Source organism: Corvus moneduloides, chromosome 14 (genome assembly GCF_009650955.1).
Source record: "Corvus moneduloides isolate bCorMon1 chromosome 14, bCorMon1.pri, whole genome shotgun sequence".
NCBI classification, from domain to species: domain Eukaryota; kingdom Metazoa; phylum Chordata; class Aves; order Passeriformes; family Corvidae; genus Corvus; species Corvus moneduloides.
This window is the reverse complement of record NC_045489.1, coordinates 7,509,979-7,535,842: the sequence shown is the minus strand read 5'-3', so window position 1 is coordinate 7,535,842 and position 25,864 is coordinate 7,509,979. Positions and strand designations below refer to the sequence as shown.

Genomic DNA, 25,864 nt, shown 5'->3' with positions numbered 1-25,864 from the left:
CTGCCTGGACAGCACTGCCTCTTTGGAGGTCCCTCTGCTACACACTAAAAGGGCTCCTTGGCTCCCCCAGCTGTTTCTTAGTTGCCCACATAGCAGAAGTGTTGCCCACCCTGTCCCTTCCCAATGCATGCAAGCAACATATTCCATTTCTGTCACTTCCCTGGCAAGGTTTGCTCTTGTCCAAGCAAGATATTGCAGCCTTTGGGTATAGGAACATGAAATTCCTCCTGAAAAAGGATTACAGTCACATTCCCCTTAAGTCAAACCAAGGGCAAAAACTGCACAGAGGGAGGCTGGACCCTGGCTCTCTGACTAAACCTTTAGATCCTCAAATGCTAATTACAAGGGGCACAACTTTTACCAAAACCGTATCTTGGTGACCTACTATTTGTGATGACACAGGCCTTAATTCTTATTCATTCATTTTTTTTATTTTTTTTCATCACTGCTTCTCCTAAGCCACAGGCTGGTCCACATTCAGTAACCCATGCCAAAAATGACAGGAGCCACAGTTCAGGTTGCTCATGCAGACGAACAGGTCAACCAACAGCTCAAGTTGTGCTCCACAGGTGCCTCATCCAAGATGAGGCAGCTCAGAGCAAAATGGGGGTAAAAAGCCACTGGGCTCCTGCTCCAGCTTTGGAGCACCTGTGGGAAGGCAATCACCTGCCCCCTCTGCAATTCTCTTCATGAACAGTTTGAAGAAAATTCCTTCCTTGGCTGCTACCATTACACTTCACTAAGGCAGAAATGCCAATACAAAGAAATCTGACCTCCTTCACCCACTGGGAACATCTCCAGCAGCCTCCTCTTGGTTGCTAATGTCTCCAGAGGACGGCAGATGAGGAAGCAGGTGTAATCCTCATATGAAACTGCATTATTTCATACAGCTCATAACTCTGCTTCCGAACTAAACACCATTTCTTGAATACAGCTTTCAAGCTGCTGCCTTTCTCAGGGTTCCCAAGGATAGGCTAAAACACCCTTTCCAGCAGCCCAGATGCTTTGGTGGCAGTTACATCTCATGCGGCTTTCAGCACACTAATGCTTGTTGAGGAGGTGATTTGAGAGCCACCTGAGCTCCCAGCAGTTCTGCCTCAAATTATACAACACAAGGGCATGAGGGTAAAGTGATAAAAGAATCCCAAAACAACAGTTTATCAGTATAAATTTCCTGGGGGGAGGGGGCAGAAAACTCTCACCACCACTGCCAAGTGCAGAAGGTCACAACCACACATCCTGGTCTGCAGAGACATGGGGACACAGGGATTCAATGCTGGGTGGCTGTATGCTTCAGCCTTCATGTGCCTCTGCTACTGACCTCCAGCCAGACCTCCCCTCCCAGCTCCTCCTGACCCTACAAAATGTTGTCAGGGAGCCTAGACCTTGATTTCACTTCTTCCCCCACAAACAAAGACCTCCACCCCATACCTGCAGCTGACCTGCATCCTACAGTGCACTTTGCCCTCAAAGGTGTCACAACCCTCGACCAGGCTGTGGGTTTAATGGCATGCAACTAATTATGGGAACATCTCAGCAGCTTGAGAACTGCCCAGTTGCAGGTTCTCATCCTTTTTTAGTCACTCATGGCTCTGGCTTGTATTTGCTCCTTTTTTCCAGCCCTGGCCAGGGCAGGAAATGTCACTGCTGGCAGCAATTTAAGCTGGCTGACTTCAGCACTTGTCCAGGGCTAAGTAGCAGGAGAGTGATTTAGGGGATGGGCAGATTTCCGTCTCCTGAAAGCAGGGGCAGGAAGGTCAGGGAGAAAGCACCCAGTGCCAGCACAGGACAGAGGGAAGCACTGGAGGCCCCCAGCCCCTCACAGCCCACCACAGAGGCAGGGCACGTCTCTAACAGGCAGAAACAGCAGATCTGCTGTTCAGAACAGATCTAGAAAATATTGGGTCCAAAGAAGGGAATTTGAGGGGTGAAGACTTGAGCATTGAAACTGTGGGGTTTAGACAGTTTGAAAAAAGTCTCTGCTTTCTCTCAAAACCATACAGCTTTCTCTCTGTTGTGTATTCTGGCAGAGTGGTACAGCTTTTGATCCACTCAAGGCTGAATTTAAAGTTATTTTCTAGCATTCTGGCTCAGAAATCAAGCGTACTTGCAGCTTTTCAGTGATCTCTCTTCTTTTACCCCTTTATTCCCAAACTCACGCAAGAACAATACTCCTCGAAATGTAACTCCCTACTGAAGAAGTAAAAATATCTAGGATCATTAAAAAGCCATCAAGGCCATTGTACTGTAGAGTGCTCTTCGCTCTCCTGATAGTATCCCGGGAAAGTACACAGCTGGGTCTTGCGGTAGTTTGTATTTCTCCTCCTGAAGATTTTCAATTAAACGTTTTTAACTTACTAGTCACAAAACACACTAAAAGTAAAACTAATTTGCATTCCTTTGGGCATTTTTTCATAAAGAAGAATGAAGACTTATCGCCCAAGTTAATCCCTGGTATAAGCAGTCATTCCACTACAACTCCTGAGTAAAAATAATAAGGAAGAAAAGTCAATGGAGTCATTATATAGAGCTCAGCAAAGCCAGGCTAATCTATATGTAATGTGGGAAGCCCCAAAACACAACCGCAGAGGAGCAGGCATAAAAACATCAGCTTTTAAACTCACGTCTAGGATTTCCCATTGTGTCTTGCAGAAACGTGATGTTAGATTCCCACTGAATGAGATTAAAACACTACAGAAAAGTTTATTATTCCTTCTACTGCTGCAACTAAAGCTTAGGTATTCAACAGCAGGGACTTTTGTTACTGCTTGAAAAAGTCAATCTGTTGTAGGATTTCCAGCGCAACTTGTGGAATTAAAGTGGAAAGTAGAGCAACTGTGATTGTCCACGGCACGTGAGCTATTTTTGCAGCTGCATGGGACTCTGGGTAGCTTTCCACACTTGAGCAATTAATTCTAGGGTTGAAGGCAACTCTACACTCAAGGATCTTCAAAAGGGAAAGAGAAATCATGACGCCACCTCGGGTTCACGACTGATTCGTAACAGATGCGGGGACCATAGCCCTTGTGGTTCCGTGTTAAGTCTGGAGACGCTTTGATGAATTCTGAGCAGATGGAGCATAAACACAATCCCTCACCCAGGCACATTTACTGCCTATCGAGTAATTGCACATTCTTGAAACTGTACTGGGGCTTAATGGCCAGACCTCCCACCCAAAAATTTCATCCACACTCTACAGCAGTGAAAACCCCATCCTCTGACCACAAGAGCTGCCACACAGCCACAAACAAGTGCCACCAAATCTGAAACCCCAAGCCAGAGTCAGCAGGCTTGCCAGTGGCCTGGCACAGAGATACCACACTTCATCTGGTACCACTCCTCCCTCCCACCAGGACAGCATCCCTGAGGCTGAAAGGTTTTGTGGTCTCATTGAGTGACCCCACATGTCACACACAGAGCTCTACACACCCATCCTCAACCAGCGGCACATTATTCTAACTTGAGAGTCATCTCCATTAGGTGGGGAGTCAAGGTGTCCAAGGACTTAAACCTGCCCCTGCTAACTTAAAACTCACTCCTGGAGTCTGGGTACTTTAGTCAAGCAACTCCTTCCTTGTTAATATTCTCTGCCCTGCCACACATGTTCAGGCCTATTGCCAGCTGTTTGCCTCATTTCTCTTCAAGAAAAATTAACATGGAAGCAGACTTCTTTTTTCCCCTATCCTCAGAGACAGTATTTTAATATTATCCCCATAAATCAAAGAAAGTTAAATGATTATCTCATTTAACAATGCTGTTTGTGCTGCCTACAGAACTGCATTCTCCTTCTAATAGTACCTGAACAGCTATTGTTTTTTTTTTTTTCCTGGCACTTGGGGTGATTCAAACTCCTGCCTACTCTTTCAGCCTCACATTTTATTACTACACAACCATGTAAAGAGAAAGTAAACGTCTCTCTCCCCAGTTAATGATTACAATAAATCTTCTACAGCCCACAGGAAATAAGCTGAGTTTGTTAAAAGGAAATCATTAATATTTGTTATCTTACATAATCACTTCAACAGGATTATTGACTGTTCCCTATACCATACAACTCAAACTAAAGACAAATCTCATGTCAAAAAAGAAGTCACCCCACTTAAACAACTCTGAGGTGATTTATATGAGGGAGGTAAACATTTAAGTGACCAACACATCACAGCTGGTTTATCCCCCCAAAAAGTAACTTTACTATAAAAGTCTGAGATCTAACTTGTGCTCTGTGTGTGTCACCAAGTACAATTGGCTTCTGCCCAGTGTAGATGGCTCTAGCTTACTGTTATCACAGAAGTGCTGTTTGCTCATGTGAACTGCCTCTCCCCCATGGCCTGGAGCAAGGAGCAAATCATCAGCTGCTCTGTAACAGATGCCTGTAGCATCCATGACTCACTGTAATTTAAAGGCAATATTAAGAAGAAGATATGGCCATTACACAGCCAACATGGTTATTTCCACTGCAGAAGGCATTTAATTTCCTGCTGTTGTTGTTCTCTAAACAGGAGGAAAGCATCCACCTGGGGAATTGGGCTGCAGTACTGGACAGTGGTGTCCTCAGAATGTGACTCTACCACGCAACAGCACAGCCTACATAGATGGAGCTGGGTCCCACCCGCACTCAACTACCACCAACGCCTTTAGGTACAGGACAACAGGAAAACATGCTGCCCATCATGGGTCCAAGGGACATAGGGACAAACAGTGAGGGGACAGAGCTCACCGCAGACACTTTGCTGATGACGTCCCTGGCAACAGCCAGGCCCTGCGCGAAGGTGCGGGCAGCCACGAAGGCTCGCGTCACTTGCAGCTTGAGCTTCCGCGGCACATCCCCAAAGGGCTTCAGCTGCTCTGTGTACTTGCTGACACACTCCAGGTACTCGTCTGTGAAGTGGTACTGGGGGTTGACCAGCCGGAACATGCGCTCCAGCAAGCGCGCCCAAAACTCGTTGAGCATCTCCTCCAGGTTGACGTTGCCGCCCACGTAGTAGCGCTTCAGCTCCACAAAGAGGTCCTTGAACAGCTCCGAGTTCTGCATGTAAAGTCGGCCGTACGTCCGCACAAACATGTCATTCAGAGACTTCTCAGCATTCTCCAGCAGTTCTTTGAAGAACTCTAGGAAAGAGGGAGAGAAGATATGGTAAACACGGGCACCAGGTTGTCTGTTTGCACACATCTACTACAACCACTGCTTAACTGGAGAATTCAGCACAACGAGACCATCATCAAAGTGAAATGGAAAATTAAAGGACTTCCCCAAAAATTTTCAAACAATGCCTGTATCTCAAAATTTTTGATTACTCTTCATAAACTCATCCCTGAAACTCCCTATAGGCCAGAAGACTTGTATGAGTGAAATCTCTCCTATACAAATATGAATATCATAATTAAGAGTCAGCAAAAAGACAAGAAAAAGTGCAACAGTTTCTGATGTTTCCATTTAGGCATCTTAAAAGATGTAATTTCAAAGAACAGCATATTGGAAAGAAAAAAGGTGGTTTTGTTAAATAGATGTTTTGCGCAAATGAGTCCTTCTTTGCAGTTCTTGACAATTCATTTTCCAAGATTATCATAAACCACCCTCAAAAATGAACAAATTTTAATATATTTAAAAAACAAATTAAAGAATCTACCTGCAGGTTCTTTCTCCCATTTTTCAAGTTTGTCATCTCTCAAGGCAGGACCTGACCACTTACTCAATTGGTCCTGATTGCAGAAGAGGCCTCAGATGTTTGTGGCAGTGCAAAAACCCCCACAATTACACCAGAATTTTCTCAAAATCTAAGGGCTAAACACTTGGCACAATAACAGAGATTTTTCAAATGACAAAGGACAGATAGGGCTTGAGATTTTTATCACTTTCTAAAAGCAGATCCCCACTTTGGTTCACTCTCCAGGAACACTGGACAGCCCAGAAAGTGGCTGCTGCAATGTCTTGGCAGTGCCACATGTGTCACCAACACTGATAACAAATAGACCTGATGATGATATCACTTCAGAAGCAGTTTAAAGCAAACGTCCTGCCAAGACCACGTCACCACAGCCTTGGCACATGGGTCTAAGCACAAACTACCCTGCCACAAAGGTTTGCCGTGGAGATTTGGCATAGATGAGATAAAATAAAAAATAGGGGAGGGGTCCACTAGGCCAAAAGCATTTGGGCCATTTTGGAAGAAAACTCCCTGCTCTATGGCCCTGGGGAGCAGCTAAGGAGAGCAAAGGTAGATGCCAGTGGGACAAAGCCTCCCATGCCGCCTGTTTGCTCCAGCCCCACAGGGAGCACTGGCACCCTGGGGAGTGGGCACAGCCAGGTAGGGAAGCAGATTATTTAATGCATGCCACCAGCAATTGAGGATTCTGACCTCTGCTTTTCTGTGACTCATATTCAATAAATATTTTTTAATAAAACATGCCTCTGTGGTTTTCTAAATCCTCAAAGGAGCAATGCTTAGAGCCAGAAGCTGTTAGAAGGGGGAAGGTGGGGGGGACATTTTGGCCCAGTGTGAATTTAAACCTTGTTAAAAGACATTAAAAGTATGCTGAAGTTCAGATTTTCGTCTTCAAAGTGCTCCAGTACAAACAAAGCCTAACACAGAAAACATTTTCTGGAAAAACTGAAACATTCCATGAGTTCCTGATGAACAAAGTCATAGGGTTCAGTGCCTGACATGTCTGTATATAATGCAGCCTCTTAGGAGCACAAGCGAAATGATCCAGGGAAGATGAGATTGATTTCAAACACCCAACATGTCCTCTGTCCAATATCAGCAGGAACCTCCACTTTCGTTCCCATGACTGGCATTTCCTCTCCAGGAAGATTTTTTTCTGTTGAGTTTATACTATAGAGATTAGCTTGGTGTATATTAATTTCTAATTCACTTAATCATTTTGAACGCTCACTTCCTTTCTTTGCTCAGACCTTTTAGTATCACCAAATAAGTTGTTTATTTAAATACTTTTGTACCAGGCACAAAACCTGCCAGATGTTTCAGCAAACTCTTAAAAAGAATTAGATTTTTGAAATTGTATTGATGGCAAATCTATCAGATAGCTCCAACCATCAGTCTAAAGAACCCAAAGCAATGTTTTAAGACAAGAAAGTTATCTTAAGTAATACATCCATATTACTACAACCAATTTATTCTCCTGCCCAAACTCATTTTATTGGTTACACTCCAAAGTGGAAGTTGAATAAACTGTATCCACGCTTTAGAGCTCTTATCTCTTAGCAATTTTTCAAGGGGGCTAGAACCAGGTATGTTCATTAATTATCCTGAGAAAAACCCTGAAATCTGATTGGCAGAAAATACCTGTGTACCTGCAGCCTTCCAGCCAGCAGCTTTTCCTTGCCCAAAAGGAAGGTAAATGAAAGAAATTAAAACTTCCCACCAAACCCAGGCACTTCCAAAAGCCCAACGCAGCACTGCTGAAGGAGACAGCATGCACACGCAAAGCTGTTCCCTCTGGCTCAAGCTTCAACCATCATTTTCATGGACAGAAAACACCCGTTCTCAAGTGCCAGTTCCCAAAGAAGAAGGGGAGGAGGGCAGAGGAGGCTGTGTGTCTGCAGCATGGAGTCAGCATCCACCCCTGCCAGCACATGCCTGTATTCCTGAATGTGCCAGACAAGATGCCCCCAGTGACCAGCACCTGTGGCTTGGCCCCTGGGTATCACTGCTGGCACCTCGAGGCTCCTGGGGTAGAGATGGGGTTGGGATGGTGGGGAGGGGTGATGTCAAGCATGGCATTGGGGATGAAGGGCCATTCGACACCAGCAAGCAGGGATGGATCCAGCAGTGGGATGTGCATGGCACCTTCCTCCATGCAATGCACAGCACTCTTAACCTGGTCAGCAGCAGTAATTAAATAATATATATAGATATATTTTAGTGTAGCTACTGGCATAGTATAAGTCTGCATCCTCAGTTTCTATCTCCGCATCAAAAAATCAGCTTGGGCGCCAGGAGGAACATTAATCTTTTCTCTATGCAAACTACGGGCACAGATGTCTGCAACAAGAAGAAAAAAGCCTGAAACACCTTTTTATGAGTTAAATGCTAATCTGACTAGTAACTCCCTATATCTAATTAGATACTAATTCTACCCTTCACAGAAATAAGCTGATTAGCAAACACCAACATAACCCAACATTAACCTTGCCACCACAAGAAGAAAAATGGCAGGTTCCTCTCTTACGTCTTGACTGTTTGCTGGGTAAAATAAATGACCACCTTTCATTTGTATTAGAAGTTGACTTGTTCTCAAACAAAGCAAACACACAAAGGCCACAGTTGCTTATTTTACAGCACTGTAAAAGCACATTTTACAGCTGTGTTGCAAGCAATCTGTACTCATTAAATTATCACTCTGACAGGCTTCCTGTGAAAAGCTGTCAAACGCAAACATTTTTCACAGATGACAAATCATACTTTGCCGGTGCTCTCTCAGACACTGCTATCTGGAGGGATGGCAGGCTCTGTCTTCCCTCCAGTTATCTTGTTTAAACTCCCTCCACAATGGTTGGCCCCTCTGTCGACAAACAGGCACAAGCACACACATGGTTGGGAAGGGCTTCACAGACTGACCTGTGAGAGCAGCACATGGCTCGAAGGTCTCCCTGGTTGTCCTAAGAGCAGAGTGTGCAAAGACGGCTGGGTTACACAGAGAGGATGAACCACAGACAACACTTTGGGTAACATGGATAGCCAGCTCTGGTCCAACCTGACCGAGGAGCAAAGCCATGCTGTACTGCTTCAACACACCTCAGCCAAGTCCTGCTGATGCAAAGTCACCTTCTCACTCAAGGCGATGCCCAGGAGGACGAGCTCCGGACTGAGGGAACCAGCACTGTCGAGATGTCCGGTGGGACCAGAGCCCCTAAACCTTTCTTAATGCCAAGAAACAATTTTAAAATTTGTCTGTATTGCAAAATTAATCCTGCGCATGCTATGGGCTTTGATACTCAAAGGAAGATGACATTTCCAGTGCAATTAACTTGTAGAGGCAGAAAAGGGAGTAATCAGCAGTCAGACAATCTACAGCTCTGGGTTCTTTTTATTCTTTTAACATTTTTGAATTTCAGGGTAGAATTTAAATGCCCACCACTCAGTGAAAGTCTAGAGATGTCATGAAATGGTATGAAAGACTGGATATGACATATATGCCATCTCTGCAATAAAAATCCTGGGAAAAAAGTCTCTGCTTTTGAACAAATCCTTCTTCAAAAGAGCACATTGGGAAACATAACCATAGTTACTTGGCATTTTCCTTTTTTTCAGGTAATAAGATGTATTACCTCTTTGCAGCTTGAGGGCAGACCAGCCCTGCCAGTAACCCACTGCAAGAGAGCAGTGCACGGTGCTTCCACGTGACATCAGATTCCACTGCCAGAATAATTCAGAATAATATTTCTTCCAAATTACAGATACATGAGCTAATTGAAGAAACACAGTCACTCCACCCACTGCGAGACAGAGTAAATCCCACCTCCAGACAATACATCTACTTCTTTTGACTTTCAAATCCAATATATTTTTGATCTTGGATTCACAGGCATCATCTGAAAATATTCACTTTTTTTTTAAGTAAGAAGGGATGCAGTGATTTCCTATTCCTTGTGCTAACATTTTCAGATATTTCAAGAGTGGGATTTTCATACAAAGGGGCTTTTGCTGACGAGAGCCCAGTGCTGTAGGGCACAGTCCTACCTAAATCAAAGGCAGGTCCTGGAAATGAGATGAACACACCAAAGGGTCACACTCCCCTTCACCCACAGACAGGTTTGATGTTTCTGTACGTGCACTGGCAACAAAGAAAAAAGCCGCAAAACTGCTTGGTCAGCTGCCTCCTGCTACCACCTGCCCTGTGTCAGGACCGGAGCACTGTTGTCCTCAGCCTCCTCAGCCTTGCCCCAGAGGCAGAATCCTCAGGGCTGAATCCATAGCTGACCACCACAGGAGTGTAAAGTTGTACTTTCAATTTATCTCCAGGAGCAAAACACATTTATTTCAGGGAATACTTTCACACAGAGAGGCACAGTGCTTCACAGCACCACACCTACTCCTCTTGTAGCCACTGCAAAGAGTCAAATAATCAGTGACCCAGGGCTGAGCACCTAAAATCCCCACGTTTTATAGAACAAAGGAAACCTTAACTGCGGCGCAAAAAAAGGTCAAGTCTTATCCAATCTTGCTCAGCAAGGCTGTTGAGCCAATGTGCTTGCAACAGGCACCCGTCTGTTGGCCATGTTCAGGTGTGCTGGTGCCCTTCCAAAAAGGACACCAGTGCTGCCACACACCTTTCTGCTCCCAAAAGCTACCAGACATGCTGCATTTCCCACGCACCAGATTTCCTTAGTTTAGAGCTGAGTTTTCAATTTGCCTTATTCTGTTTGAGGTTTGCAAATGAACTACACAAAGAGATTCCAGGTAGACGTGCAATTACTCAAACACCTTAAAAACCAAATAAAACCAGGTTCAAGTATGCATATTGAATATGCTGAATTCTTACAGGCACCATTAATTAGTTTCAGATAATTTACCACCCAGCTTTTTGAGCATACTCTTAATATGTTATCCAGATTATGATTAATCAAGGGCCGTCTGTCTTACCAAAACCTTTCATTTGCTTGTCTGTATAGACAATTATGCTTTAGTGTGTACAGGAGAACACTGCCACAAAGAGATTAATTGTATTTTCTCCTTAAAAGGTCTACTCATAAAACGTCCACAACAGCAAGATGGATTCCCAGACGAATGCTCCTGCCCGAGCCACGGCCTTGCAGGCTGTGCCATGGAAGGGCTGGTGCCAGCTCCGTCCCAGCATTTTCCAGAGGTGCATCTGCAGATGCAAACTCCATCCTGCAGCTGCTCCTACCATGTGAAGCAAAACTCAATCCAGACAGGTGAAAGAAATTTGGGAGAAAAGAGACAAATGTTTCACAGCTCTCTTCACCTGGAGGCTGAAGCCATACAAAGGCATGCCACCTAGTCCAAAGGGAGAAGAGCAATTATTTTTTTCTAAATGTGCTCCATTATTTTTAATATGCCTTCACTTCCTTTATTGCATATGCAGCATTTGTAATTTCCACCAGGGAAAAACAAACCCTAATTTAACAATCTTCTTCTGGAAGTGTTGAGAAACCGATGAACACGTAGTGTTAACACATTTATTGAATATGAACTCAGGAAGGGCAGGCCAGATCCACAAGCTGTTTATCTGTCCTGTTTTCAAACACGTGTTAGCACTTATTGACATGGGAAGAGCTCTTTCACAGGGCTTGAAGAAGTACAGGCTTAAATCTTGCCAGTGTCACAGCCAACAGCCCCAGTATGTGAACGCTGCAGAGCTGGGAGGAACAACATCTCCCCAAACTTTGCTTGATTAGTGAAAGTCAAGACAACAAAAACAACTGGGCCACAGACTCATAGGTTAAAAAAACCAAAACCACCAAAACACAAGATTTCAAGAAGTTCTGGTTTCTGGAGCACTGTGGGACTCGTAGAAGTCCAGAAGAGCAGGGCAGAAGATAACACACAGCACTGCGTACCACCATCACACTGAGACTGAGCTTTTTAGAGAATAAGGAGCAATAGAGGAGGACAAACAATGTGGAGATTGCTGTCTGTGATTCAAGAAACAAAGAGCAGCACATTGCATGCTGCTCTATGTACTAGTCATCCCACGAATTAGGTAAAACAGTGAGAAATGCCCTTGGTCCCTCTTAGTCCATCCTGCTCTGCCACATCCCATGCAGCAGGATAAACCCAGACTTCATAGCCTCCTCATCCCTGGTTTCAGGGACTGCCACTGCTCACATCTCCCATTTTGGGTCAGCTATACTGAGTTTTCTCCCATTGCTTCCATGTTGCTACCTCCTCCCCAAGCAGCAGGTCCATCATTCCCAGCACTTCCATCCCCCTCCTTGCAACAACTCAATAGTACTCTTCCTCAGTGCACCTCTCTGCAGCTGTTTTTGTTCTTCCTCCATTGATTGCTCTTCCCTCTACTCCCCCCCATGTCTAATTTTCACTGCACCCATTCCTCAATCTCTTCAGACACACCTGTGATTTCTCAGGTGCTTCGGCCTCTGCCCCACATCCATTTGGTACCAATACACCAAGTTCCCAGCCCAAACTTCACCTGGAAGTGAGCTCCTTCAGGCTGCCTCCCACCTCCTCCCAACTCAAAGGAGCTTTCTGGGACATTCACTAAGGTATTTCACACGTACTGTGTTTTCCCAAGCCTTGCTTCCCACTGCTGTCAGAGTGTGAGGAGGGCCTGCACTACTGACAAGTGGGGATGTCTTTCTTGTTCCCATTACCTCAGTTACCCTCACCTCATTACACTTGCAGGGAGAGCTCTTCCAGCTGGGGCTGTCTCTTTATTTGTTCAGCCAGCATGTGAGTGGCTGGACACTAAGACATTACAGTACATTAAACACTAATAAAGTAGCTCCAGCCCTGCACCAGTGGGTTATCACACCCCCAAGCCAAACCACCACCACCAAAACGGGCATCCAGGGGAGCAGCTACCAGGACTACGGACATAGGCTTGGTGGCTCCTTTGTGTGTGAAGGAGGAAGAGAGAGTTAATTTTAAACAGACAAACAATAGCTCATTGACTGGTTGACAGCAATTAGTAACCAGAGAGCACCAGGCACAGTTTCCTGTGGCCAAGTACTAAGCCTGTTGCCTGCATCTTTGCTTTTAGGAAAAAAAGCCAAAAGGATAAGAGCAGTTTACCTGTGACCTTAAGAGCAGAACTGCTTTGACCCGAGATAACGTAAGATCCGTCCAAGCCCATACAGAAACTGCTTTTGCCCCTTGCTGAAGTCTTTGCTGAATTACAAGACCTAGTATCTTTTTTTTTTCTCTTCCTAACCAACACGGCAGGAACCCCCTTCACCTCCCCCCATGAGATTTCCTGCTTCTGTGGTAACTTAAACTTGACCTTAGGATCTTTCCAAGCATCCCCAAACGAGAAGTCTGGTTCCCACTGCTGTCAGACAAGCATCAATGGACATGACTAAAAATCGTGGTGGTGTATGTATCTCCTTAAAAACCTCCAGATGGAGATGAGCCAATTGAACAACAACAAAGAATAAACAAACTTCCAAGGCACAGACAATTTATTTCAGTGCTGTTGCAGTGAGTGGGAAATCACAAAGAAAAGCCCACAAGTGGGATTTTCTAAAGGAAGTGTGCTGGTGGTTGCTCCGTCCAGCTTCTCCTCAGTCACTACCTCCCTATCCCGGGTAGCATCAATCCGAAACCAAGTCCAAAGGATTGCCTCTTCCACAATGGTGTCTTTGAAGTGTATCTTCCCAACATTTTCTGCCCTGGTTGGTATGAGGTTTGATGCCATCCATTTCTGGAGAGGGCAGAACAAGGCTGTGCCTTCAACCTTGATGTGAGTGGCAACATAGACCAAACCACTCTATTATTTGTAGCTTAACGATGCCGTGGTCATCAGCACACTTGCCTGAAGGTGGGTGGCAAGGGGAGAGCTCTTCCCACCACACAGGTTTATTCAGAAGCTCAAATTCCATGCAGCTCTGGCACAGCAAAGGTCCACTTAGTGCTCCAGTTGTGCCACACCTGGAGCTGCCTCCTGCAGAGATGAATGTGCTGGCAGCCAGTACTGACCCCATAGTCCTGGGTGCCACAGGCATGGGGAGACCCTGCCAAAGGAGCAGGACAAGGGCCCAGGTCTCTGCTCTTGCAGGCAGTTTCCAGTAAAAGAGTTAACGTGAGATTAAGGTCCCCAAAGGGCAGTTATTTTGGTAGGGCAGAGCACCCTGATGGGCTGCCAAATTCTAACTATAGGAGCAGCAGGCCGGGCACCTGTGGAGCTCGTCTTTCACTGTTTGCCTCCACACTGCCTGAAGCAGCAGAAAGGAGAACACCAAAAGCTTTCCCTTGTCCTTTCTGTCTCCTTCCCAGTTATTAATACATCCTGCCTGTGCATCCCACTGCACCAGCACACCTCCCTGATAACTCGTACCTGGAGACAGCAGTTGGAACCAAAGGGTTATTCGAACAACAAAAACTAAATTCAGAAATGTATTCCAGGCTTTTTCCTCCAGTTTCAGCAGAGTTTGGAAGGTATTTCACCAATGTTCTCCTGACCAGTCTCTTGGACTCAGCCACACACCAGTTATTGGAGAAATTCATTGCACGCAGGAGTAACACAGGGCTCACACTAGAAGGTCAAGGGCACCCTGGGATGCTTCAAAGATGCTCATCCTGATCACTCTCTGTGTCTGAAGCTACCCTGCCCAATACAAACATGGAGCCCACAAACAGGAATCCCTCTCCAGCCCTTTTGCCCACTCCCTGTACAGCAGAGGGGTTGTGTGCACCATGGACTTGGGGATCCCTGGCCAGCTCTTTCTTCTTGGGTTTGGTTTCTTTCTGCTTATTGTCCCCAAAGGGTTTCCTTTTACACTTCTGTATTTGTTTTATCTTACATGCTAACAGAAAATTCAGGGAGATTGGATCAGAAACTGAATTCTCAGCATTTAATAGTTTCCCAGATGCAGGCTCGCGCTGTACCATTTTATACAAATCCTTCTCTCATCTGGGCATTGGCAACACCAAACCTATTGCCAGCCCAGCCCAGAGACAGACCATCTCATACACTTCCCTCTTCACTCCTGTACAATGAGGGTTGCAGAAGTTTGCTGCCTTACTTAAGTCTGGAGTGCACAAAAGAAAGGGACACAATTTGCTTTAAGTGCAACAGCAAAAGTGCTTGTGAAATACAGGGGCAGGAGAAACAAGGAGCTTGTGGGACTCAGCAGCCCCTCTATTTTTCCCCCCAGAAAAGGGCTTGGCACAAGTGCTTGAAAGTTACGTCTTCCAAGAGATTCAGGATGTGCCTTTAAAAGGTAAAAATATGAGCATCTTATCTAGGAAGCAAAAGAACAACGGAAACACTGCAGAAGAGTTATGGGCTATGTCCTATCCTGGCTCCAATGCCTCAAAACAGCTGAGCAGTCTCCCCAAAGCACTGTTGGGTAGCACAGACCCTGGCGCGGAAAGCTTCAGCCTCAAAGGACAAAAGAGGTGAAAGTTCAAATTTAATACATGGAACTGAGCATTTATGCAGTCTTAATGTCACCATTAATTCTATTAGTGTTATTAATCCCCAAGAGAGGGAAGGGGAAGGCACTAAGTTGTGAAGATAAGACAAGGCACAAGGGATTTTATTTAAAAAAAAGGGAGGGGGTGTTTAAATCCCTGACTGCTATAGCTGCTTCTGTGGCATGAGATGTCACCACAGTCGGTTACAGCTTTCCCATGAATGTCATTGTCATGGAGAGAGATGCTTACATGGCCAGAAAATTTTACCCACTAATTTCTCAATGAAGCCCATAAACATATCTAAGATAAACCAGCAAATCTTCACCTCTAAAATCATTTAGCAACAGTGAATCCAACAACTCACAAAGTATTTTTCATTTTAACAAAAAAGCATTTCCCTTGTGCTGAAAACACATCTCCTACTGCTACACTGGCATCAGCCTAATGGTTTACATTACAACAGGGGAGACCTCCAGGAGCACACATATGTGTGCTGTAAGCAAATATTTAGACAGGATATATTAAGATATGGGACTCCTGAGTTCACAAGTTCTCCCAGTGCCTGCAAACCAAATATGCACAAGAGGATCTGATGCTGTTACATTATGCACTGGGAGCCGAAATGACTCCTGGTCAGCCCTTCGGGGACGGATAATCAGCAACTTGTTCCATGCTCCCAACTAAGAGGAGATAATCCATTTCTGTACGGCTTTGGTGTCAGATCAGAGCAATTCTGGCAACAGTTCCAATAGCACACAGTTCCAACCAGCAACAGCTGATGAAAACGCTCCAGAAGCCGCAGGGCATCCCAGCCTTCATCTAAAGGACATGCCGCCACTTGGACTGTCCTTCTGCAGCAGCAACTGCTGCAAAGGTCAAGCACATAGCGGAGGCAGGACAGGTCTGCCTCTCCTCCCGGACCTGAATGTCAAGGCTGGGAGATTAGCAGCCAGAGAACCCACATTTCCAAAGGGCTGGACGACAGTGTTTGCTGCTTGGGCTGCATCCTGGAGTGGCTGATCACAGCCCGCGGATGCGTCACCCCACAAGAGAAGTGTCCATTCCACTTGCTGAAGTGAATTTGATCTCTGTAATAACTCATCCTGCCTACTCAGACACTCTGCACAGCTGTAGCACAGAGGATTGCATGTTAAACCAAGGCAGGTGTACAGCTCATTTTTGTCAGTTTTATTTCCATTTGAATGGATTTAGCTACAAGTGATAAAGAAGCCCTGAAGAGCTGCAAACAGTAAAATCAGAGTTTGCATCCATGCAGAAGAGCAGCTCTGGAAGGGATTGTGTCCTTTTCCAGTCTCATCCCTAGGGATTGGGACAAATATATGGATCTTGATTGCCTCTTCTTCCTGTAGTTTGGGTACATTAGATCAAAAAGTGTGGGATGAATTATGCTGGGCAAGAAGAACTCAAATGTGCAAGACACAACTGACCACAGCTGATCTGATGACCAAGCACCAAGACCAAAGAAGGAAATGCCATCCCACAAGCAGCCAAACACTCAACAGCAGGCTCTTAAACAAACAAAATACAGCAGTCATGGGCATTTTTGTAGAAGAGTCTGAGGACCTCAGATGGGAGACTCCTCAACCTGCCCCAGCGACCAGCAGGAAGGTGTGCCTTCAGCCTCCAGGTGACTGGGCTGGAGGGAGAGAGGCAGTCATGATTAAAAGACTCCCAAGAAGTTAAATGACGGAGGGTGGTAATCAGTTCATCTCTACTTCCACCCCAGGTAAGATTAAAAAAATTCCCTAAATCAGTTTTGTCTGCAGCAAATGAAGATTTAGTTCTGATATTAGCACTCAGAGTCATTAAGCTTTGGAACAGGCTGAGGAGGTTGCCAATTCTCCTTCATTAGTTTTGTATGAGGCAGAGACACACCCTTCAGGGACAGGCCAGGCACAGTAAATCCAGCTTTCAGGAACAGCTGAACAACACCATCCCCTTCCAGACTTGCCAGTCAAGGACTTCCCATGCTAAAGTGAGAGTGAGACCAGCACAGGGGATGGTCTGAGGGGCTGACAGGAGAACCACAGAGCAGACAGAACAGCTTGTGCAGGCTCCCTTCCAAAGCTCACCTATTTTGAAGCCTTGTGCTTTGACAGGCATCCATCTCAGCTTGGCTTAATGTCCCCCTGCCCCCACACAGCCCTACAGCCATCCCTCCCCCCCCAAAGGGGCAGATGCACCTCACAGGATGTCTGCTCCACGTCAGCGACCTGTGCGTGCTCTTTGTTTTCAACACAGCATTTCAAAAAGCCTCGTTGTTCATTTAAGGTGAAGCAGATGCTGCTCCCCATGTCTCTTTGAAAGGGCTTATCTATGGGCTGGATTTCATTAAGTATCTTGTTCTGCATTCAATAAATTTGCAAGTCTAGACACTATGGTTCTCCCTCTATCAACCCTTTGGTGGTACCAGCAGGTAGAGACAACAGAGGTTAAGAGGCAAATATTTAGCCAGCAGATTTAGATGCTATCAAGAAGATTGCATAATTCTACTTTGACTCACAGCAATTCTGTACCCAGGGATTTTTTCTCTCACCCTAGTGCCAATCCCTTTTGAAAGCAAGAAGCTGCTACCCACTGTAGTAGTGCAGAGGAGGTCACTGGGAGGTTCAAGGCACAGACTTTGGGATATTCACAAAAAACTCAGGTTGAACCAATGACCAAACAAGGGGAAAAAAGGTCCAGAGGAGCTGTACAGTGGAACTGTCCTTTACTGCAGAGCGTGATGGTGATGTATAAGCAGAACTGTGTGAGCAACTCAGTCCACTTGAGTCATCAGATACTTCCATGTGCAACTGTCTGTCACCTCCCTTCCCCAGCCAACAAGGACAACCCAAGCAGCAGCCTGACATCCTGCTCCTCCTCCCCAGATGCCCAGGCACAGTGGGCTGCAGTGTCTGGGAGCACTGAGGCACCTGCAAAGTGCCACAGGAACCAAGCAAGAGCTCAGCAGCAAACCAAGAGATGCCCTGGGATCTCAGCTGGGTGCTGTGCCCAATGTCTAGGCATCGACTTCAGCTGTTTGCAGAGGTGCTCTCAAAGAAAAAGCACCTGGCTGCAAAGTGGGCAGTGCTGGCTGTGTGCCAGCTACCTCCAAAGGGAGCTTCTTCCTGCAGCTCCCATGAGCTAGGCATGCCCTATGGAGAGCCAGTCTGACAGGACACACTGTGGACCCAAGGGCAATACCGAGACCAGTCATTTGCTTATCTGCCAGCAGTTAGCATCACTCCAGCAACAGGAACTCAGCCAAGACTTGTTCATTATGGTTCTGACCCTGCATCACACTTGAACCCTCAGCCTCCACACAAAACCACTCTGTGTTTATCTGCTGCTCTGCTTAGCCCCAAAGACTAAAAGTGAGATGGATACAAATCCTGTGGGTTCACAACATGCTGGGAAAGATCAGCACTGTTGTGGATCGGGGCTGAAAGATGTGCACGTTACAATTACACATGCTGCGGGGATGTACCAACAAAACCAACTGCAATCTTACATTAGAGCAAAATGGCTTTTCAAAAGACTAATCAGAAAGAAAGATCTCTCTCTTTGGGATACAAGCAGCCATAATCAGCAAATACTTCTCTCTCACAGGATTGCAAAACAAGGCATGCTCTGCCCTCTGAGCCGAGTCATGAACTTTCCCAGCAAAGGGGGAGACAGAGCAGAATGACTGCATAGAAAACAACACGATGGGGATTTTTTTACATTTTTATCCCAAGAAGATCAAGTTCAAGGTCTCTGCACTTACCATCAAACTTCTTGTATCGGGAACTAAACACGGTTTGTAGGTGATTGCTAAGCTCTACGACGGCGTTTCTGAAGTCCTGTTTACTCTGCTGACTATACTTCTCCTCCATTTCTTGAGAGCAGCATGTGTAGCCTTGTGAGCAGACTTTCAAGTGGTCACCTGAAAAGCAGAGAAGAAAATATCCCAAGTTAAAAGGACTCTTTATGCCAGAGAAAAGAGGTCTCATGAGGCAGGGTACGTGAGGATCTGCAGCACCATTTCCTTGCAAGGAGATCCCCCCCCTCTGTGAGCGCTGGACCAAGTACGTCAAAACCTGACTCTTTAGAGAAAACTTTATAGCAACACATGTAAAAACCTTGTCTTTCTACAAGAACATTAAAAAGTGTCCTCTTACTTATTCAGTTAATAAACAGAATAAACAGATACTCATCCTGTTCAGTATAATTTGAAGAACCAGAAAATTGACCTGTATATACATATATTGTATATGGTAACTTGCATTAAGTTTTTCCTGAGTATTTTAAAATACTTCCAGTTCATTCAGCTAGTATACAATATCAGTGGCAATGGCCCTTTTTGTCCAGAAAAGTGCCTTTTACTTCACCCCTCCCCTGTCCAATTATCAGAGGAGAAGTAGTCTCTCTCAGAAGCACAGTTGTCACCAACACTAAATTGTACTTGTTTTATGCAATGGTTCATGAAAACGCTTTATATTTCCCTGCTCCCAATTTTGCGGTTTTGTGTCATTGTCCTGGAGGAAACAGGGGGTTTGTTTTTGGAGACTTCAGATATTTTTTCCTTAAGATAATTCTCTCCTAAGAGTTATCTGGCTCAAGATGGCTTGGTCAAAGAGATCATCACCAAGTGTTTCAGTATCTGCAACAGCTCCATTTCAAAATCTCTCAGACAATCTGGACATAGGATCTGGATCCATATAATCTGCTTTTAGATGCCTTGCAGCAGTGTGGAATGAAGCTGCCCCCTTCCAGCACCACCCGTAAAACGCCATTGTCCAGTTTTGTGGGCCAAGATAAACCCTTGCCTAGAGCAGTCTTCAGCTCCAGCTCTCTGACAGGCTCCACAAGGCAGCAGCACCACAAAGTAGGTGGGCTGATGCTGAAGTGGTTCAAATTTGGGCAAATTGTACAAAGCTTTGACAACACAGAAGGTACAATCAAAACAAGCAGCCAGGATGAGAAACTCATGTTTCCAAGTCAGATGGTATTTTAAAAGACACAGCCAACATGTAAGCTGCTGCCTTCCCTTCCATTTCACACCCTGATGCCAGACCTTATCCTTCATTCTGAGGAAACAGATGGAGAAAGGAAGGCTCTTCCCTGCCTGCTCCCACCCTGGAAGTTGCCAAGGACCTCCAACCACCGTGGAGGTTCAGAGACTCACTGTCAGAGCTTCAAAGGACTCAGCAGCCCCCATGCAGAAAATAACATCTTCCTGAGAGGCAGTGCACCACACACTAAAGGAAGAGCCATCTATCCTACCTGCTAGAGCATCAAAACTGGGTTTAGGGAAACAAAAGCAGGTTTTGGACAGTTCAAAGCCTTCCCATGGTTAACACAACAGGTTGAGCTCTGCCTGCGTTGTTAAAGATTTCTCAACTATGTCTTTTGCTCTGATAGTGAATCTTTGTATCACTTTGCATGACTTCCTAGCCCAGAAAGGTTAGTGTCTCTTCTTACAGACACTTCAGGACCATCTTAAATACAACACAAACATTTTTACCTCTCTCTCTATATATAGTTCCTAAGTACCTCTCCTCCTAAAATGTATTTCCTTGTTGTGCTATAGGGTTTGTTTGTTTTCTGTGGTATCTACACAGAGACCTTGACCAGCAGATAATTCTGACACGGCTAATTTATTGCACAAGACCATCCACTGCTCTTCAATTACAGAAAGCTCAAAGTCTGCTATGGGAAGCAGCACTGCTTAAGCACAGCTTTTGGAAAACACAGAAAAATCTCACTGACTCCTTACAGATGTATCTTTTTTTTCATGGACTACTTCTTTCTGTCTCAGAGGAGCACCTCCAGCAGCAAATACACAGCTCTAAGGGAGGCAGCTCCAGGTAGCTTCGTAAGTCCTTTAAAAAAGAGGAAGGGGTGCACCTGGATTTTCAGATCCTGCCCACTAAATCCATCCTGGAGCACACCTGGGCACTCCTCTCTGAGCCCACCTTACCAGCAAGCATTAAAATAAGAAAGTACCCAAGTATCAGTGCTTTATTTCACCTTGAATCTCTGCTCCAATTCCAATACAGGACTAAGGACTCTGCCACAATGCAAACCATGAATAGTGTCAAAGCAAATTCAAACCTACTGATAGCAGGATTTCTTTTTCTAGTTACACTTCACAGACACTTCTGAAGTTGTCCACAGATGCCCTAGGATCCCTAATACAGTGGTTTAAAATATTTCTCCAATTTATTTACTACAAAAAAAAGTCCAATGTTATTTCACAAATACAGGTATCAGTTTCACATCTATTTACATTATTGTAAATAATCTTGCCACAGATTTGACAGTACCTCCCCAGGCCACATGCACAAAGCCAAGCAAGAGCACTACTGACAGTAAATCAAGCTTGCACAAATCCCATTTGGTTGATCATTAAGAAATAACACTCCAAAATGTAACTCAGACATTCAAAAATGAATGACCAAGCAATCTAATTATGGAAGATATTTCTCAGTCATGTCAGCACTATGTGGTCTTGGCTCATGATCAAGAATTAGCTCTGTCTGGAGCTGAGGAGCTCTGGCTACTCAGTGCTAATCTTAGGAGGATGCACTCTGCTACCCAGCATTTAAAAACCAGAAAGTTTAGGTTCGTGGGCTGCTTTTCTTGCAGTTTTCTTACGCCCCAGTGGGAGATGCCAGTGGAAAGTCACTGGAAGACACTGGGGGCCCCAGTTTTCCCATAGGGATGTTTGTCCTTAGCACAACCGCATCCCTAAGAATACATCCTCACCAACAACCAACAGGCACTGGAACACTGTGCGAGAAATCTCATGTCTGGCCTTTTAAATCTGCTATCAGTGCTGATCCATTCAGGATCTATCCACGGGACTCAACCCACAGGGACAGACCCTAATGCAAGACATCACCAAACAGCTTTCAAACACAACAGTGCTACAACCAGGGGAACGGAAGCGATGAAGGTTGGAGAGCTCCATGTGAACATGGACCAGTTATGCACACACAAACACCAACCTGGAGCCAAGATCAAAGCCAACACTTTATGTCAAATTGGCAGTGAACTCCCCTAAGGAAAATGAGTGAAAAATATGTATATTTAGGTGTACTCAGCAGAGATCTAATGTTTATGTATACTTTGTAAAGAACGTTCATGGTGTGCACTCACTGTCAAGGACACATTCGGCAATAATTATTTCCCAAATTAAAACTCATCAAACAATGCCCATACAAGGCAACTCTTCATCTACTGTTGAGTGTGAAAACTTCAGCACCTTTGTAATTTATCATCATGTGAGCACAGCAAAAATATAACTCTGCCACAGCCTCCTTTCAAGTTAGGCTTTTTATTGAATTGTTTGGCAGGGTGTGCAATCATCACATTGCAGGCTGCATGGCCAAAAGAGCTCAAGTAGCAGAGATTGACTCCAAATACCTACTGCATATGCACACCATCACCATGGCTTGTCAATGGATTTGCAGTAGATCTTTCCCATGGCCTCCTGCAGCAAGACTTTTCCTTATTTTATGATATGTATGAGTACAGAGAGAGAAAAGAGGGACCAAAAATCATGAAAGAAACTTGCTCCTTTGCCTGGTTAACAGCACACCTCTGGGGAATGGAGGTGGCTGTTTAAAGATAGAAATGTGATGGTACATGATGTTACCATCTGTACATCCAAGGAAATGTGCTCAGAAAGGTAATCCTGCAAACTTATGATTTAAGCCATTACAGAAACACCACATTTAGCAGACTCGAGGCACACAGAGTTTCTCCCAAATCAAGTAACTATTCTGCAATGTGTTGAAAAACAAGGTTTCATCAAATGAGTAAGTGAGCAGTAGAAACTCAGGGGCTACATGATACTGAAAAGCAGGTTCTCTTTACCGAACAATTTCCCAAGACCTTTTCAAAATGTTTTTTCTAAATGTCCAGCATGCCTTCCGAGTCTGCTTCTCCTCACCTTTCCCAAGTTCATACTTTATGGACACCTAACTGCAAAACTACCTAAGCTTCAGGAGCAGTTCACTGTGAGGCAGGCAGTGGGTATTTCTTTAAAAGGCTCCCCCCATAGCCCAGCCCTTTACTGGAGCTCAGTAAACAAGCCAGAAGTGGTTTATGGTCTGAGATGTTACTGCTAGACTTTGCTCCCATGTGAGAAATCAGGCTGGGGTAAGGATGGGCGGTGGAAGAGCAGTAGGCAAACACTGCTGAGGACCTGAGAGCGGGGCCAGAATTTCAGCCTTGTGCTCTGCCTCTCCCCTCTAGCACACATGGGCCTGTGTCATCTTTAAAGGAGTTTTATGACTTCCTCTGAACCAACTACCAAAGGAATCCTGGACTGTAATGCCGGGCCCTAATCCAATTTCACACTAGACTTGCCTTCTAATTATCACAGAATATTAGGCTTCCACCCATCATATATAATTGACATGCTACCAAAGCTTCACAAAACCTCCAACAAAGATGACAAGAAACACTAGCATCACACCTGAGCACAGCTCCGCTGCTTCAGCCCCACATTAGCAAGGGCAAGAAGAAGAAAGAAAAGCATGAGGTTGTGATTTACTCTGGCAGAGTCATCGAGACAGACACAGCTACCGAACTGTCCACTCAATCCAATCACCTTCGATTTACCCAAAATACCAAAAATGTCCAGTTTTCCTGGCTACAAAATGATCTGGGGATGCTCAGCACCTCTGGGAATGGACCATGAGCTCTTGTCCGTCTTCAACAGCACTGCCATAATCCCTATGGGATGTCAGCACAGCCACAGCATAATCACTGCTTACACTGTTGTTAGAGATCTGCTAACAAATAGCACTATCAAAATGCACAGAGTCTTGGCACTTAACTATTTCCAGATGAAATTAAAGGAACTAAGCTGTGAACATCAAAGGGAGGAAAAAATATCTGTCTCTGTGGTACCACTGCATCCCCAAAGCAGCTCCATCACCTCCACCTTGGCTGTCACACACACACTGCTTCAAGACATGCTTTCTGCCTGGCAGAAGCGGGAAACTTGAATTTTTAGTTGATGCCTCTTATCAGAGCTCTCTTTTCACTGGGTGGTCAGTGTTCTCCACTTGCTTTAAAGCTGTGCTGCTGTCAGCCTTGTGTTTATTTTACTGGGGAGAATACTCCTGTGGAGATGGTCATGTGCCAGGAAGGAAGGGATGTAGAACAGCATTGAGGTCCTGCTAACAGTGGTGACACATCCATCAAGGGCAGCAGAGTTACGACTCCTATGCTCACATCCTGCAAATGATGCAGAGCTGCTGATCAGAGCAGGGCAAACCAGGCTGGCACATCTAGGGCTGTATTTCCCTTGATGCTTCTGAGTGCATGGTGTTACAAGCATCCCAAACCCTTATTTCAACTGCACACTTCCAAGAGAAGTATTTCGTGCAGCAGCCTCCCTGCACCTATCACCAGACACAACATACCCCATTTTCCAATGTGAATCATTTCCTATTCCCATTCTAAAGGCCCATGCAACCAGAGTCAGCTTTCCTTTCTTCCCTCCTCAAAACATTAGTAATTCCTATTGGGATCTCACACATAAAAAGCACCAGAAGAGAGAGCACACCCCATGTTCCCTAACTCAGGTCCTCACCACGAAGGTCACCAGCCAGCACCACTCCCCATCCAGGCATGGGGCTCCAGCCCTTTCACAGTCACAGAAGATCTTGGTTCTGGATTTAACCATCAAGGATTCTCATCCCCACCTGAACCTTTTTTTCCCCCCAACCACCCAGGATTTTTTAAGCCAGAAGACATCCTCACCATGTAGTCAGCTCCCAAAGCTGACTGGTAGGGTTATGGAAGGACCACAGTTTGGCACCATGTGCCAGCGTGCAGCATATTTAACATCCCATTCAATTAGCAACCGTTTTATACAAATGGTTTATTTGCTGTATTAATGTTAAAGCCACTTGCTTTCCCTGCATTTCCACTTTGGTTATTAATCAATGTGCATTTCAGTTTTTTGCTGATTACTCTAATGGCACAAAAAAAAAATTCCCAGACTCACAGGGAAAGCTTATAATAGTGATTTTTTTTTTTGCAAAGTTGTCAAGCAGTCAAAATACACTCTTTGATACCCACACCAAATCCCTTTCACCTACACTTAACAACAGCGAACTATTTTCAGTTGAGCTTTACTGCATCTGTTAACTCAGCTGCTAATCCATCTCACAGGCATGGGAACGGCAGTGCACACAATACCTCAGTGACATACCTCCCTTCAACACAACAAATAATCCTAATTATTTCCATAGTGCATACCTACAGTTACTTAAAATAACGTACACAACCACGGTCTGTCTGGCTTCTATTTTTCCATTTTGCTTTGTTGACAGCTTTGGGTTCCCAAATTTACTGCCAAGAGGGTCAGGGAGTGCAGAGAACAAGAGAGATTTATATCCATGTGTGTATATTAAGCCAAATGCACATTAAGAAACTTAATTTTCTACTAGAAAGAGCAACTTAGGACACAAAGAGGGCTCTGGCATCCACCCACCCATGTCCAAATAACCACTGCAAAGCTCATCCTGGACCTGATGACAGAGTCAGTCCCTGAAGGATAGAGTCTGGGTAAACGCTGTCTGCTGAGGTCACCCGGAGTGATTCTGAGATATCCCTCCTGTGCAGGGATAGACCAGGAGAGCCCTTCCCACACTCCTAACCCAGCTCTTCAGCCCCAAACAAAAGACAAAGATCTGTCTCTGCTCTCCATACCAGCCCAGAGAATCATCACTGATCAACTGAGATTCCCTCCTGCCCTGCTCTCAGACTGAGGATGG

At 45.2% G+C, this 25,864-nt stretch overlaps 1 protein-coding gene across 4 annotated transcripts in view; it reads right to left on the bottom strand.

Moving 5' to 3' along the window:
• Positions 1-25,864, bottom strand: part of GPC4 (glypican 4) — a 238,069-nt gene that overhangs the window by 17,733 nt on the left and 194,472 nt on the right. For all 4 annotated transcript variants that reach the window (XM_032123483.1, XM_032123484.1, XM_032123485.1 and 1 more), the window contains 2 exons: positions 18,850-19,008; positions 4,718-5,109 (listed from right to left, as the gene is read on the bottom strand). In XM_032123483.1, coding sequence (XP_031979374.1) covers positions 4,718-5,109; positions 18,850-19,008 — 551 coding nt within the window. The remainder of the gene's footprint in view (positions 1-4,717; positions 5,110-18,849; positions 19,009-25,864) is intronic.